We start from the raw sequence: 16,647 nt of genomic DNA, 5'->3' as shown, positions 1-16,647 counted from the left end.
AACCTCTGCCTCCCAGAGTCAAGCAATTCTCCTGCCTCACGCTCCTGAGTAGCTAGGATCACAGGCCACGCCCTGCTAATTTTTGTATTTTTAGTAGAGATGGGGTTTCACCATGTTGACCAGGCTGGTCTCAAACTCCCGACCTCATGTGACCCACCTGCCTTGGCCTCCCAAAGTGCTGGGATTACAGGCTTGAGTCACTGCACCTGGGGAAATTTATTTCATTAGATGTTCAAAAAATGTATGACGCAAGAGTGGGACTTTCTGCCTCCATCCCACATCTGCCGGAGCAAGGAGAGAGCCCAGCAGCTGGGGGTATTCTGGGTAAGACTCCCTCTCCCTCGGCCACGTTGTTGTCAGAGTGAAGAAGGCCCTGGAACTCCAACTGTTCCTGGCAATTCTTCCTTCTTCCCCCACCACAGACAACCCCCAGCATCATTATTTTCCCTGAGAGCATCAGGACCCATCTCCTTAGGGCCTTTATCTCGATATACATCAGTCACTCCAAGAAGCTCAGGCCCCAAGTCATCCCTTCCCTTATCTCCTAGGCCTGAGTCCTCACATAGCTCTATGTGACTCTCTCCACCACTCCCCAGCCTTCATTTTTTCCCTTAGCACATACATCACCTGACGTATCATACATTTGACTGGCTTCTTAGTCTCCCCTGATTGAGGGTGCGGTGTTCTGTCTCTCTTGTTTGACCACTATCCCCCCAGGATCTACAAGGTATCTGGCATGTAGCAGGGACTTAATAAACATGTGTTGAGGAATGAATGAACAAACAAAAGCATCTTTAGTGTCCTCCGTTCTCTGGACCTCAGGCTCCGCTGCAGCCTAGTCAGTCTTGATCTTCAGGCCTAAACAAGGCCCAAACCACAGGTCTTCGTCCATACTGGCTTATCCCACCTATCTAGCAGTTTCCCAGGCTGGACTTGGGAGACAGGTGGGCTTGGATTGGAATCCTGGCTCTGCCATTATGAGGCTTTTAACACCTCGGTGCCCCATTTTCCTTATGTGTATAACCAGAAGGATGCCTAACTCCTGAGAATGTGGTAAGTGAATTAAATGGAAGGTGTGTGTAAAGAGCTCAGCACAACTCCTGGCACACTGTAAGTGCACAATAAAGTGTGGCCACCAGGGAGGCAATAGGGCAGGGTGAGGAGGAGCAACAGGCTTCCTCTGGTGCCATCTCCTACGAGTTGGTAGAAGAAGCCTGGCGCACTGTGCACAGTGGATTCTGGTCAGGCCCTGAGCTCAAAGGGAAAGAATCCCATGATTGATTACTGATGTCTGTCATGGGCATGGGGGCTGGGCGACAGGAGAAGGTGAAAGAGAGTAGCAGCCCCAAGCCATACATTTGCCATCCTGATCTAGAATTTCCACCATTGCTCCTTATCTTGTGCATATCTTGACTGTTTTTAAGGGTGAGAGCTCCCCTATTTTCAACAGCTCTTTTCTGACTCCGTAATTTCTCACCCACCCCAGCCCTGAAAATGGTGTAGTCTGCTCCTCTGAGCCCCAACAGTCTTTTCTCTGCTGTTCCTTTATTACTTACCGTGTAGCATTTTGGTTTTTAAAAAACTTTCTGACCTCCTTTCCACACATATAGGTGGAACATGCCTTCAGGGTAGATTTCACCTTAGAAAACTAACGCAGGAAAGTGCACAGGCTTGCAAGTCAGAAAATCTGAACTTGCTGTGAATTTGAGCTCATCACCTTGCCTTTTGGAGTCTGTTTCCCCAGCCAAAAAGCAGAGCCCTAAGATGCCTTTGCAGCCCATGGTATCCCAGGGCTGTGGTGGGAATCAGCATTTCACTGGGCTCTGTGGAGAGGAAAAGCTTTCATGTTCAGCCGGGCACGGTCGTTCACGCCTGTAATCTCAGCACTTTGGGAGGCCAAGGTGGGCGGATCACCTGAGGTGGGGAGCTCGAGACCAGCCTGGCCAACATGGTGAAACCTCATCTCTACTAAAAATACAAAAAATTAGCCAGGCATGGTGGCTGGAGCTTGTAATCTCAGCTACGCAGGGGGCTGAGGCAGAAGAATCTCTTGAACTCATGAGGCAGAGGTTGCAGTGAGCTGAGGTTGCACCACTCTACTCCAGCCTAGGTGACAGAGTGAGACTCCATCTCAAAAAAAAAAAAAAAAACGCATTCATGTTCTCATTGCATGTCCATGTATCCCCTCCTGCCACCAGGTCTCAAACCGGAGCTTCTGCAGATGCTCAAGATGCTTTTTCAGCAAGTGGGTAGTAGGATGAAGCTTCCAATGGGAGCAGCGGGCATTTGGCACGTACTTACAACAAGCAGAGTTTGGAGAATGGAAAAGAAAAACCAACTTTTCTCGCCTTAAACCGGCAATTGCAAAGTTGAGAGCTGGGAAAGCTAAATGCTGCCATCTGCCGGTCATTTTCTATGTTAGCAGCATCAAAGTAGCCATAGTTTTATAAAGCTCTTGTTTAAACTCAGTAAAGACCCGGAGGGAGGAGGTGGCATTTACTGAGCACCTCCTGTTTATAAGCAACCGTCTTCAAGTGTGCTATGGGTACAGAAATAAATTAGCCCTGGATGTTGCTGATAAAGAGAGCACAGATTCCAGAGAGCCAAGGCTGCCTCTCAGTGACTGCATGCCTTAAGCTCATCCTTCGACCTCTCTGAACTTCCGTTTTCTCAACAGATAGATGGACCAGGGTGATCTCTAAGGATCTAGAGGAAGGGCCTTAGAAGATGAAGAGGATGTTGACAGACGGGTACTGAGAAGGAAAAGAAGAGGGCATCCTATACAGACAAAGAGGAGGGTGTCAAGGGAAGCCCTGACATGTGTCTCCTTACCTCATCCCCTTGTTTGTGAAGCCGAGGGGTGAGTTCCTGATCTTTAAGCGCTTGTCCACCTCTGACTTCTGGTCAAGGGAAGGGACAGAGGAATTGGAAAGACTTCTTGAAGGAAGAGTGAAACAAACACCTATGTTTTAGGATCCACCAACTTTAGGAAATAGAACCATGTAATTACTTTCAAAATATTCTATAATTTGCGTACACATTATTGTATATTTTATTTACAACATTCTATTGTTGATGGACATTTAAATTATTTCCCATTGTCTCCAGGTTTGTTTGTTTTTCTGGCTTGGACATCCAGGTGCATGCATTTCTTCTTTTTCTTGTTTTTGTTTTTGTTTTTGAGACAGGGTCTTACTGTGTCACCCAAGCAGGGGTGCAGTGGCACAATCACAGCTCCTTGCAGCCGAGAACTTCTAGGTTCAATTGCTCCTCCCCGCTCAGCCTCTTGAGTAGCTGAGACTACAGGCACGCACCACTATGTCTGACTAATTTTCGTATCTTTTTGTAGAGGGGAGATTTTGCCATGTTGCCCAGACTGGTTTCGGATTCCTGGGATCAAGCAATCCTCCTGCCTCAGCCTCCTAAATCTCTGAGATTACAGCCATGAGCCACTGTAACCAGCCATGCATGCATTTCTGTCAATTACATACCCAGGGATGAAACTCTTGGATTGTAGAGGGTGTACATTTCCAACTTTATAGATCATCACAATTTGTTATCCAAAGAGGTTGAACTAATTTAAACGCATGTCAAAAGTATGTGAGTTCCTATTGTCTAGTTAGGCATGAGCAGGGCAGGAGAGGGCTCAACCCCCACCCTCCCACCAGTAATGTCACCGACCATCAGGTGATTGTTAAACTGTCTCTAATAATGGGTCACAATCTGCACCAGGGAAAGGCAGTCTCCTAATAGAAAAAACTTGAAACTGGTAATCAGCAGCTTCCCGATAAGATCTCAGGAGTTGGGAGACTGGGCTCAAGCATGCACACTAAGAGGCAAAACGGTGGAGTTTAACTTCTGGGGACACTCACCTGGTAGGGGAAGAATTCCTCAAGTGAGCATGCACACAACTCCAGTAAACACACTGCATGCTCACCGCCCAACTGCTAGCAGACCACTGCACATGTGGACAGCCCACCCCCAGGGAAGAATCGGGGGAGAAGGGATGTAAAACCCTGAAACTGTGTCAACAGATATAGATAAACAGATAAAACCCCAAGTCAAAGGTCAAACAGTGCACTTGATCTCTCAAGTCGCCCCTGGCCCTCTTCCAAGTGTACTTTACTTACTCTTGTTCCCGCTCTAAAGTTTGTTGCTGTTGTTGTTTTGAGAGAAAGTCTTGCTGTGTCACCCAGGCCGGAGTGCAGTGGCGTGATCTCAGCTCACTGAAAACTCTGCCTCCCGTGTTCAAGTGATTCTCCTGCCTCCGCCTCAAGAGTAGCTGGTATTACAAGCACCTGTCACCACACCCAGCTAATTTTTTAAAGTTTATTTTTGTTTTATTTTTTTATTTTTAGTTGAGACGGGGTTTCACCATGTTGGCCAGACTGGTCTCAAACTCCTGGCTTCATGTGATCTGCTCTCCTCAGCCTCCCAAAGTGCTAAGATTATAGGTATATGCCACCGAGCCTGGCCTAGGTTTTTAAAAAACTTTCACTTCTGCTCTAAAACTGGCCTCGGTCTCTCATTCTGCCTTATTATGCCCTTGGTCAGATTATTTCTGCTGAGGAGGCAAGAATTGAGGTTGCTGCAGCCCCCTAGGGATTGTCCACCAGTAACACTATGATTCACTGGAAAGGCCTGAAATTGTCAGATTTTTAAAGGTTTGCTAATACAGTGGGGTAAAATGTGTCTTACTGAGTTTTCACTTATTTTTAATAGATGAAAAGGCATACAGATGTATTAATGTCTGGGGCAGGGAAGAGTCAGTGATTTCCCAACCTCCCAATGGGCTACAGAAGCTGACATACCCTTTTTCACAGGGTAAGGAGGAGATAGGGAATGTAGACAATTCCTTTGAGGGGCAGCAAGTGATGGTTAGGGACAATGATCAACCTGGGAGACAGAAATTAACTTGTAAATGATTCTCTTTGGAATTGGAGCCTGAGAGGCAGGCACTGTGTTATGGAAAAGACTATCCATCCATGTGTAGTTGCATTCTTCACTCTTCTTTTGATTTCCCAGCTTCTAGGATATCCCAGTGTCTTCCCTATGGATCTCCCAGTACCTGCAGGTCACAGAGTAACACAGGCTGTGGCAGAATCATCTGGGCCTCCCAGAGCAGGGAAGACCAAGCACTGGATACCCAATTTTTCCACAATTAAAAATACACATGACCGGGTGTGGTGGCTCATGCCCGTAATCCCAACACTTTGGGAGGCCAAGATGGGCGGATCACCTGAGGTCAGGAGTTCGAGACCAGCCTTCCAACATAGTGAAACCCTGCTCTACTAAAAATACAAAAATTAGCTGGGTGTGGTAGTGCACGCCTGTAATCTCAGCTACTCAGGAGGCTGAGGCAAGAGAGTTGCTTGAACCCAGGAAGCAGAGGTTGCAGTGAGTCAAGATCATGCCACTGCACTCTCCAGCCTGGGCCACAGAGCAAGAGTCCATCTCAAAAAAATAAATAAAGAAAATAAAGAAAAAAATACACGTCTTCATACATTTATTGATATTTTGAGTTTTTTTCTGTGAAAATATGTTTATTTCATTTGTCTCTTTTTCTATTGTTTTCTTTTTTCTTATTAATATGTAAGATTTAAAATATATATTCCTTGCCAGACGCAGTGGCTCATACCTGTAATCCCAGCACTTTGTGAGGCTGAGGCAAGAGGATTGTTTGAACCCAAGAGTCCAAGAGTAGCCTGGGCAACATAGTGGGACCCACGTCTCTACAAAAAATATAAAAATTAGCTGCGCATGGTGTCATGAGCCTGTAGTCCCAGCTACTTGGGAGGCTGAGGTTGGAGGATCACTTGAGCCTAGGAGGTGAAAGCCGCAATGAGCTATGATTGCACTACTGCAGTCCAGCGTGGGTGACAGAGGCAGACATCCTCTCTAAATAAGTAAATTAAATGTGTATTGTAGAAACAGCTCCCTTATCAGTTACGTGTTTTGTAAATCTTACATCCCATTCTGTAGCTTGCCCTTTTACTTTCTTATAGTGGTTTTCTTATAGAAGTTTTTAATTGTAATGTAACTGTGGTAGGCAGAATTCTTATGACCTCACTCTTTTAAGATGCTCCCCTGAAGAGTGGACAGAACCTGTGAATATAGCAGGATGTCACTTCCATAATCATGCTGCATATACGGCAAAATACATTTTGCAGGTGTAACTAGGATTACTAATTGGTTGCATATGAGTTAATCAAGAGGGAGATTATCTAGGTGGGCCCAAACTCATCACATGATCCCTTCAATCTGGGGTCTAGGGACCAGAGACAGAAAACTTCAGAAGTTTCAAATTGCAGGAAAACTTGGCAAGCAAATCTGGTTGGCAGTTTTTGTTGTTGTTGTTGTTGTTTGTTTGTTTGTTCGTTTGTTTTTGAGACAGGATCTCACTCTGTGGCCCAGGCTGGAGTGCACTGGTGCAATCTCCACTCACTGCAACCACTGCCTCCCAGGTTCAAGTGATTCTCATGCCTCAGCCTCCTGAGTAGCTGGGACTATAGGCACGTACCACCACTCCCAGCTAATTTTTGTATTTTTTTTTTGTAGAGACAGGGTTTCGCCATGTTGGCTAGGCTGGTCTCGAACTCCTGACCTCAAGTGATCCGTGTGCCTTGGCCTCCCAAAGTGCTGGGATTACAGACTGTGAGTGAGTCACTGTGCCTGGCCAAGGCTGACTTTGAAGATGGAGGAGGCTACGTGCAGATGCCCTCCAGGAACTAAGAGCGGGTCCTGCCTGATAGCCGATAAGGACCCAGACAAGGACCCAGAGACCTCCATCCTACAACTTTAGGGAGATGAACCTGTCACAAGCATGTGAGCATGGAAGAGGACTCAGGGCTCCAGGTGAGAACACAACCCTGCTGGCACCTTGATTGAAGTTGGCAAGACCCCAGGCAGAAAGTCCAGCCACACCATGCCTGGGCCTCTGGCCTACAGATCCATGAGCTAACAGATGGCTTTAAGTTGCTAAATTTGAGGATTGGTTGTGTAGCACTAGCAAACAAACACAGTAGTTATATTCATCAGCATTTTTCTGTATTTATTTCACTTTCTGAGCTTAAAAATTCATTCTTGGAAGGCCAGGCACAGTGGCTCATGCATGTAATCCCAGCACTTTGGGAGGCTGAGATCACTTGAGGTCAGGAGTTCAAGACCAGCCTGGCCAATATGGTGAAACATCGTCTCCACTAAAAATACAAAAATTGGCCAGGTGTGGTGGTGTGTGCCTGTAATCCCAGCTACTTGGGAGGCCTAGGCAGGAGAATCACTTGAATGCAGGAGGCAGAGGTTGCAGTGAGCTGAGATCGCACCACTGCACCCCAGCCTGGGTGACAGAGGGAGACTCTGTCTCAAAAAAAGAAAATCATTCTCATGATTGATATTAAAAATCAAATTTTTTCTATGGTATGAGGAGAGCTCTGATTTCACTTTTCCCCCATAAGGATAACAGTTTTTCCTGTACTACTTATTGAAGAGCCCATCATTTCCTCACAGATCTTGCTGGAAGTCCTGTTTTGTCTCTGCTAGGATTTTATCATGTAGTTGTGTTATTGCCCATGAGTTTTTGGTTTGTTACCTAGTTGCTCCGTTGGTATGTGATAATGAGGGGAGATTTAAAAGTGACGTCATCGCCATTGCTGCCATTTTCTAGAACCCTACACTTTTATTTTTGAAGTATATTTCAGTAGGTAGAATTCTATGTTGGCAGATTTTTTTCATTTCAACGTGAAAAATGTCATTCCGTGGGGTTCTGGCTTCTGTAGTTACTGATGAAAAGTCCTTCTCCCACTTATTGTTGTTTCTTTGAAAGTAATATGTCTTTTTTTTTTCCTCTGGCTGCTTTTGAATGTTTCCTTTTATCTTTTTTTTTTTTTTTTTTTTTTTTAGCAATTTAATCATGATTTTTTTTCTGTTTGCCTGCTTAGGATTTGTAGAGATTCCTGTCTGTGAATTAATGTCTTTTATTTGTTTTGAGATTTGTGGGGGACCATTTTCTCTCTTTTAAAATTTACTTATTTATTTATTTAAGACAGAGTCTTGCTCTATCACCCGGGTTGGAGTGCAGTGGCATGATCTCAGCTCACTGCAAGATCCGCCTTCTGGGTTCACGCCATTCTCCTGCCTCAGCCTCCCGAGTAGCTGGGACCATAGGCGTCCGCAACCACGCCTGGCTAACTTTTTGTATTTTTAGTAGAGACAGGGTTTCACCATGTTATCCAGGATGGTCTCAATCTCCTGACCTCATGATCTACCCGCCTCGGCCTCCCAAAATATTGGGATAACAGGCATGAGCCACCGTGCCCAGCCTATTTATTTATGTGTTTTGAGACAGAGTCTCACTCTGTCGTCCAGACTGGAGTGCAGTGGTGTGATCTTGGCTCACTGCAACCTTCACCTCCCAGATTCAAGCGATTCTCCTGCTTCAGCCTCCAGAGTAGCTGGGACTACAGGCACCCACCACCATGCTCGGATAATTTTTGTATTTTTAGTAGAGGTGCTTTCTACCTCCTGTTATAGAGGAGATACAGAATGGTCTCAGTCTGGTCCAGTCTGGTCTCAAACTCCTGACCTCAAGTGATCTGCCTGCCTCGGCCTCCCAAAGTGCTGGGATTACAGGCATGAGCCACTGCACCCAACCCCATTTTCTCTTTAAATAGAGGTACTGTTCCACTTCATTTCCTGGTTCTGGGACTCTAATTCCTCACAAGTTAGACCTGTCTGATATGTTCCATGTCTCTTGTTAACTTTCCTATGTTTCCCATCTTTTTCTCTCTCTCTAACCTTCAATTTCAGTGTTTTCTACTAACCTAACTTCCACTTCTCTAATCCTCTCTTCTGTTTTGTCTAATTTGCTGTTGAATCCATCTATTGGGTTTTTAATTTCCGTTATTTTTCTCAATTCTATATATCTTTTTAATCCTTAAAAAATAAAGTCCAGGTATTTGGTGACATTCTGTATATTTTCTTGTTATTTTATTTTATTTTATCTTTTTGAGACAGAGTTTCACTCTTGTAGCCCAGGATAGAGTACAATGGTACGATCTCAGCTCATGCAACCTCTGCCTCTTGGGCTCAAGAAATTCTCCCTCCTCAGCCTCCCAAGTAGCTGGGACTACAGGTGTGAACCACCACACCCAGTCAATTTTTGTATTTTTGGTAGAGATGGGGTTTTACCATGTTGGCCAAGCTGGTCTCAAACTCCTGACTTCCAGTGATCCGCCTGCCTCAGCCTCCCAAAGTGCTGGGATTACAGGTGTGAGCCACTGCACCCAACCAATATTGACTTTTTAAGCTGTGTAGTAGGTTGACACTCACTGTAAGCCTCTACCCTCGTTCTGCAGGTGGTGAAGGTGTTTATTGTCCTGACCCCACAGTTTCTGTCCCGTGACAAGGACCAGCTGACCAAGGAGCTGCAGCAGCATGTAAAGTCAGTGACAGTCTCATGCAAGTCCCCAAGGAAGGTGAGTGAGGGCAGATGGAAGGGGTCTGGTGCCCCTGAACAGCTCCCAGTGCTCCTGCCCCGTGTCTCATAGGGTGGCCGTGCAGGAGGAAGCTCAGGCAGTCACAGTACTGGCTTTTTCTTCTGCAGAAGAAGGAATTTGGTTTAGGGATGGAATGGCATAGTTGATTTTTTTGGATGGAAATCGCTATCTTGTGTCAGAAACCCAAAAGGAATCATTGCTGGCATATTAACCTAAAGGCAAAAATCAATCAAGTGCCCAAGGATATTTTTTAAAAGGTTATTTATAATCCTGTAAAAATTAAAAAAGAAATCCAAATCAGCAGCTTCCAAACTTTTTCTAACATGATTCATAGGAAGAAATATGTTTTGTTTTGCAACTCAAAATGTATATACATACATATAACAAACAAAAATTAATAGAATGGTATTTATCTTTATAAATGCAATTCATTCTGATATGTTTATTTTAATTCAATGCCTTGTGCAACCTACAAAAAGTCAAACAATAGAGAAATAAATAAAGTTTTCATAAAATTGAATATAATCCTGCAATTTAAAATAATGACTTAGTTCTTTTATATTTAATATATATCTCAACACATATTAAGAGAAAAAAATACTATGAAAAAGTATACATGGCATTATCCTGTCTGTTTGAAAATAAATTGCAAAGAGATACATACGCCAAAAAGTTAACACTTCCTTCTTTGTAATACTTTGCTACATTGTCTGAGTACTGACAGTCAATACACATTATGAAGCTACATGGCTAACACTGATTGAGCACTCACTGTGTGTGCCAGGCCTTGGGCTCAATGCTTTACATGCATTTTTATTTCATTAAATCCTCTCCTCAACCTGAGATAGTATAGCAAACCATTTTACAAAAACAAAACTGAGGCTCAGAGACTCAAAGTCAAATGCCCAAGGTTGCAGTCAATAAGAGGAAGAGCTGAAACTGAAACCTACATGTGTCTGACAACCAGTCATGTTCAGAGGGTAAGCTAGTCTGCTTTATAGAGCATGAAATAGATGGTGCATGCCTGCTACAATGGGCTAGATATCACTGTAAGTAACAAACAGCCCCAGACAATGGAAATTTACAACACTGAAGGTTCTTATCCTGCTCATGCTGCGTGTCCAAGATGGCTCTGCTGGCCTTGTGCTTCACATTCCCTCATCCATCAACAGGATAAAGGAGCAACCTCCATGCAGAACCTATCAACTGCTCTAAGAGATGGAGGAGAGGGTGGCCAGTGTCAATGGTTCCCAACTCTTCTGTCTTGAGGTGACACGCTTCACTTCTCACAGCTCCTGAGCCACATCACATGGCTACATCCACCTTCAGGGGGCCAAGGGGAGAACCTGACACACTCGGTGGCTTCCAGTAAGGCCACCATATGGGGTCAGCCTGTGTGGGAGACTGTAGGGGGCAGAGGAGGAGGGTGGGGAATTGGTAGGAAATGACAACAGGACTGTCACTGTGGATTTCCCTTATACTTAACCAGGTGGAGTTTATCCTGGAGCTGCTGAAAACCATCACTGGAAAGATTAAACAAGGTGAACTTCGGAAAAGGAGCTTGTCAGATGTAATCAGCAGTGAACTCAGAACCCACTGTGTGCCGTGGGCAAATCCCTGACCACTTCAGTCTCCCAGCTAGGGCGGGGTGATAATGGGACATTGAGAGGGTTGATTTGGAAAAGTATCAGCAGTGCCACATTTCCAAGGTTGTTCTTTTCTTTTCTTTTTTTGAGACAGAGTTTCATTCTTGTTGCCCAGCCTAGAGTGCAGTGGCGCGATCTTGGCTCACTGCAACCTCCGCCTCCCAGGTTCAAGCCCTTCTCCCATCTCAGCCTCCTGAGTAGCTGGGACTACAAGTGCCCATCACCAAGCCCAGCTAATTGTATTTTTAGTAGAAATAGAGTTTCACCATGTTGGCCCAGCTGGTCTTGAACTCCTGGCCTCAGGTGATCCACCTGCCTCAGCCTTCCAAAATGCTGGGATTTCACGTGTGAGCCACGGCACCTGGCCTGTTTTAGTTCTTGTAAACTGCATTCAGTTACTCTGCTTCCTCCAAGTCCTCTCTGTGTCTTTAGAATTTCCCAGGTGAGTACTCAGATTGGGGTTGCAGGTAATAAAATACTAATTTCGACAATACCCTGTGTGGAGCATTTATTCTGGGAATGAACCTGTGTTAAATGCCTTCCCCCTGTAATTCTCCCTAATCCACAACCTGAAATATCTTGGGACCAGATTCTCCCTCCTGGCACCAGCTTCTCAGGGTAGCCCTAAGCACCCTTCAATGGCCGGGACACAGGGGTCCAGGAGGTGTGCCCCATGTGGCTCCAGGCACCTGCCTGTGCCCTGGAACGAGGCCCCCGCAAGGCCGGGGCAGCCAGATGTCCAGGGTGGTCAGCCTTGGCTTGGGGACTATACTTGCCTGCCAGACCACCTCTGCCTCCCCCACCCAATGGTCCTTTGTGTCCCCCAATAATGCCCATGTGCACATGTGCCCCAGCCTAAACCTGGCATGTGTGAGTGAGGGCCCCAGCCCCTGGGCACCCAGCACTCCTCTAGCCCTGCCCGGGGCCTAGGAGCCCTGCCCCTAGCTATCCCCTGTAGGCACCTACACATCAGACCTTCCCAGTGACCCAGGAGCTCTGTCCCTGAGCCCTTCCTAGAGGACCCCACTCATTCACCCTCCCAGGGGCCAGGCTCCCTCCAACCCACAATCCCCCTGCCACAGACAATCTTCCTTCTTTCAACATAACCTTCTCGGGGGACCCAGAATCCTCCTCACACCCCTGGCCTAGAATCCTACGACCTGATCCTTCATGCCATCCTTCCTTGGGACCTAAGGGGGACCACCAGGGGGCCACCAGAGGCTCAGAAAAGCAAGGGGCAGAAAAGGCCCAGCCTGGAGATGAGAAAAGCACATACTGTCCACTTCTCACCCACCTCTGGAGGTCAGCATTGGAGAGGCCTCTCTGTGACTGCCAACTTCCGAGGTGCACAAACCCAGGAACTCACAGGGAAATAAACAGATTCCATAAGAACAGAGACACAGAGGCACAGAACCGCCCCAGCTTCACCTGGGCACTCAGGTGTATGGCCCACGGACAGGCACACACACACACACCAGGAGGACACAGACACACACACAGAACCATGAGACACAGCTCCACAGGGCTGACTCTACACACAATGGACACCCATGTGCACACACTGCATGCACACACACAGACACACACACATTGGCACAGACCTACAGGCAGAGAATCAGACATAGAACACAGACACTATGAGAAACATAAACACACAAATACACAATCAGGGACACCCAAAGGAGAAGCAAATTCACATGCACACACCTCAACACATATACAAAGATACAGAAGCCAGACATACACAGACACTCCCACAGGGGGCACACATGCCAGAGATACACACATTACACAATCAGAAACACAAGCAGATTTGCATAGCCAACACACACTCATTCAGGAAGAAAGGACACCCAAATGCATACAAAGATAGAGAAAAACACAGAGCCATCCAGAGACAGCTACACAGAGACATAATCACAGACACGGGCACTCAGACGCACAGACGCTTACATGCAGAGTTACAAACCCAAACATGCACCCACTCCCAGACCCCAGCCCACAGTGTAATCAGAAGTGGCACTCCTGAGGGCACTCCTGGGGCCAGTGGAGAGAACAGACCCAGGCATGACCTGGCCCTTCTGCGCTCTCTTGGAAGAAGGTATTTTCCAGGTTTCAAACTCAGGCTGGGGATGTGCCCCTTCCAGGGCCTACAGAAGGGCTGTGCCTGGGCCCTGAGATGCCAGAGAGAGGCCAGGGTTGGGTGACTCTGGGAACAGGGGCACAAGGTTGGGCCGGGGACCCTGTCTGGGTATGCTTAGAGTGGGGGTGTTGCATGGTGCTTAGTAGATCTAGAGGTCAAGAGAGAAAGACAGATGTGCCCCCAGGACCATGCCCTGTGCCTGAGTGGGCTGGTGCTCTCTGCCTCACAATAATGCTATGAGGAACATTCTATATCGTCATCATCACTGCAATGACTGACCCTCACTCACAGGTGGAGGCACTGGGCTGGGAACACAGCCACCTGGTTGGGCCTCATCTGAACAGGGCTGACCAGGGCAATGCTGGGTCCTGGGCAAAGCATCTCTGTGGCCCCATCTTCCTGGGGAGTCTCCAGCCCCAGCTTCCCCTTCTCCTAATGTCCCCTCCAAGAATCAAGTTCTCCAGATCTGTTTCTCTGCCTGGATACGTCCCATCCCCCAACCACTCTGAACCTACATTCCCATCTGTGCAAGGGGACAGTGATGGTACTTCAGGGTCTCAGGAGATGACACCTGCAAAGTGCTGTGCTTAGCACAGTGGTGACAAGAGGGGCTGCTGTTATCATCATCACTGCCTTCAGTGGCCAAGGGCCTCCCAGGGTGTCAGTTCTGGGAAGAAAGATGCCCCTGGGAGGTTACAATGCTCAGGTACACAGCTGCTCAACCACTTCCTGCTGTCTTCTGACAGTCTTTGCACACAGCCATTAGCTCTCCAGTTGTACAGAAGGAATCCAGCCCAGGGTTGCACAGCTGGTCACCAGCGAAGCTGGTCTCACAACCAAGGTGCCTCGTCCTGCCAAGGGCTCCTGGTCAAGCCTCCAAGGGACGAAAAGGGGCCACCTGCAAGGGAGGTTGACTCTGGCTTTGAGAAGGTGTTTCCTGGGCTACATGAGTGACTTCTTGTCTGAAGGTCCAAACTGTTCGCTTCTCCTTCCCTTCCCTCTCTCTGCTTGGGCTATAATCAAGGTGACCCCGCAACACTTCATGGACATCACAGGTCTCCCCTTCACTTTTGGGCTAAGCTGACTTCAACTCCCCTTACTTGGTCTTTCCTTTTACAACCGAGACAACTCAAATCCGGGGCTCTTTATGCAGATGACAGTACACAAATAGAATTTAATTCCATTGTTTTGTTGTCCCTGTTTTTGTTTTGTTTTGCTTGTTTCTTAGGGTTTCTTTTTATTTATGGTAAAGGCATTGGCTTTCCATTTACAACAGTGTTAGAGTATTTCCTGTTTATAATAACTTCATGTCATCATAAATGGTGAAGGGATTTAGAGCAGTGGTTTTAGGCTGCCAGAGGCCTGAGTGAGTCTGGTCTCACTCTGTGTGATCAGGCAGAAGAAGGCCTTTGGGACATTTAGCTGAGGACAAGGCCAGGAAAGCTGATGGCCGGTTGGGGTGTCTCTCCTGGTCACCAGGCCCCTGGGTCCTGCCCACCTGCTTGACACTCCCCATCCATCACTCCTGGTGCTGCCAAGCCCTCTGGGTATTGCGGCCAAATCCCCCAGGAGAGAAGCTGATGACAGAAGCTGATGAAGCTGATTGACATCCCCGGGAGGTCAATCATGAGAGTCAGCTTGGTTTTCTTCCCCTCATTAGGGTTCAAAATTTAAAGTCCACGCTCACAGGCTGTAAGATGGCATAGATAAGTGACATCATTACCCCGTTTCAGATGTTAAAATGTCTAGGTGGATTAGGGATGATTTAAGACCACACAACCTTGTGCCACAAAGTGGAATTCCCAGGCCAGAGGGAGACATTTTATTGCCATGTTATGATCTTATCATTGAGTGCAAAGGCAGTCTTGTTTCATTTTGGATTATTTCTTATATTTGATCTTACTTATAAGGGCACTTCGAATTTCCAAGCATATGAGAATTTGTGGTTAGCTTTTTATCATTGACTTCTAGCACGGTTGTATGATCAGAAACATGCTATGTGATTTGATTTCTCTGAAATAGGTTGAGATTTGCTTGATCAACAAAATAAGTAGGGTTAAATTTTGTAAATGTACCATGTGTGCTTAAAATGAATGTATCTCCAACATTGATTCCCTATATACAAGGATGATGGATGGATGGCTACCTGGATATGATAGAAATGGCTTACTATTGGGACCTTCTACATCCTACTGGTTTTTCTTGCTTAGTATATGAATTGCTGAGAGAGGGCTGTGGAGCCTCCCACTCTGCTTGTCTATGAGATTCTTCCTGCCATCTGCCATCATTTGTTTTTCATGTTTTGCAGCCAGGATTGACCATGAGGAACCCTGAGAGCTCAAGAAGGAAGGAGTGGTCCAGAAGCAGGGACAGGAAGCTGGGTTGGGGAAGACCAGAAATCAGAAGGTCTGCAAAGATTCCAGAGAGGACCTATCCTTGGGATGCCGGTTGTGGGGCTCAGGTGGGGAAGGGGGCGTTGGAAGAACACTCCGACACCTGAAATGTCCACTGTGAGGCACCACGTACCAAGGCAGGGGATTGGTGGAGAGGGAATATAAAGCCCCAGGGTTGCTTAGGCAGCGCCCAGACAGGAGAAGGGATGGCAGAAACCAGAGCCCTGGTCTCCCTCCAGCTGCTCCTGAGCCTCCTGCTCTTCTGCCCCGCGCCTCCTGCTGCTCGGCTGATCAACTTTCCCCCTGACCTGTAGCTGAGCCTCCCACCAATGCTTGAGGACTTAGTTTGAACAGGATCCTTTCCCAGACACCTTTCTCCTGCTCCTCCTTTGCTTCCCTCCCCTACCCTCCCCTCCTTTCCCCAACTTCGATCCCGCCCCATCCCTTTCCCCTTCCCTCCCCCAACCCTAAGCCACCCCACCTCTGTCCTGGTCGCCTCAGGGCGCCCTGAGAGGACGACTTGCGAGTGAGGTGACTGCTCTTAACGCTTCTCCTGCTGGAGTTTCCCAACCATCAATCCAGCCTTGTGAGTAGACGCTGGACCAGCGGGGTTTCTTCCTTTCCCTTGGGCTGTGTCACACAACGTGAAATTACACAGCTCACCCATGTAATCCCAACATTTTTGGGGGGCCGAGAGGGACAGATCACTTGAGTCTGGGAGTCTGGGACCAACCTGGGCATCATAGAGAAATCCCGTCTCTACCAGAAATTCAAAAAAAAAAAAACATTTCGGCGGACCTGGTGGCGCTGCCTGTAGTCCCAGCTAGTGGAGAGACTGAGGTGGGAGGATCGCTTGGGCCCAGGAGGTGGAGATTGCAGTGGGCCAAGATCGCCCTGCTGCACTCCAGCCCGGGAATCAGTGAGACCTTTGTCTCAAACAAAACAAAACAAAAGTGAAATGTAATCTGAGT

General features: G+C 47.1%; 1 protein-coding gene across 1 annotated transcript in view; it reads left to right on the top strand.

Annotated features, from left to right (window-relative positions):
• Positions 1-2,170: 2,170 nt before the first annotated feature.
• Positions 2,171-16,647, top strand: part of LOC105503020 (nuclear pore complex-interacting protein family member B6-like) — a 25,768-nt gene continuing 11,291 nt past the window's right edge. Inside the window, 3 exon segments of the mRNA XM_011929739.1 lie at positions 2,171-2,245; positions 9,354-9,473; positions 10,984-11,099. Of these exon segments, the coding sequence (XP_011785129.1) occupies positions 2,171-2,245; positions 9,354-9,473; positions 10,984-11,099 (311 nt within the window).

The sequence above is a fragment of the Colobus angolensis genome, unplaced genomic scaffold (assembly GCF_000951035.1).
Source record: "Colobus angolensis palliatus isolate OR3802 unplaced genomic scaffold, Cang.pa_1.0 Scaffold12, whole genome shotgun sequence".
In the NCBI taxonomy this organism is placed as follows: domain Eukaryota; kingdom Metazoa; phylum Chordata; class Mammalia; order Primates; family Cercopithecidae; genus Colobus; species Colobus angolensis.
This window is presented reverse-complemented; position numbering and strand designations above follow the sequence as displayed.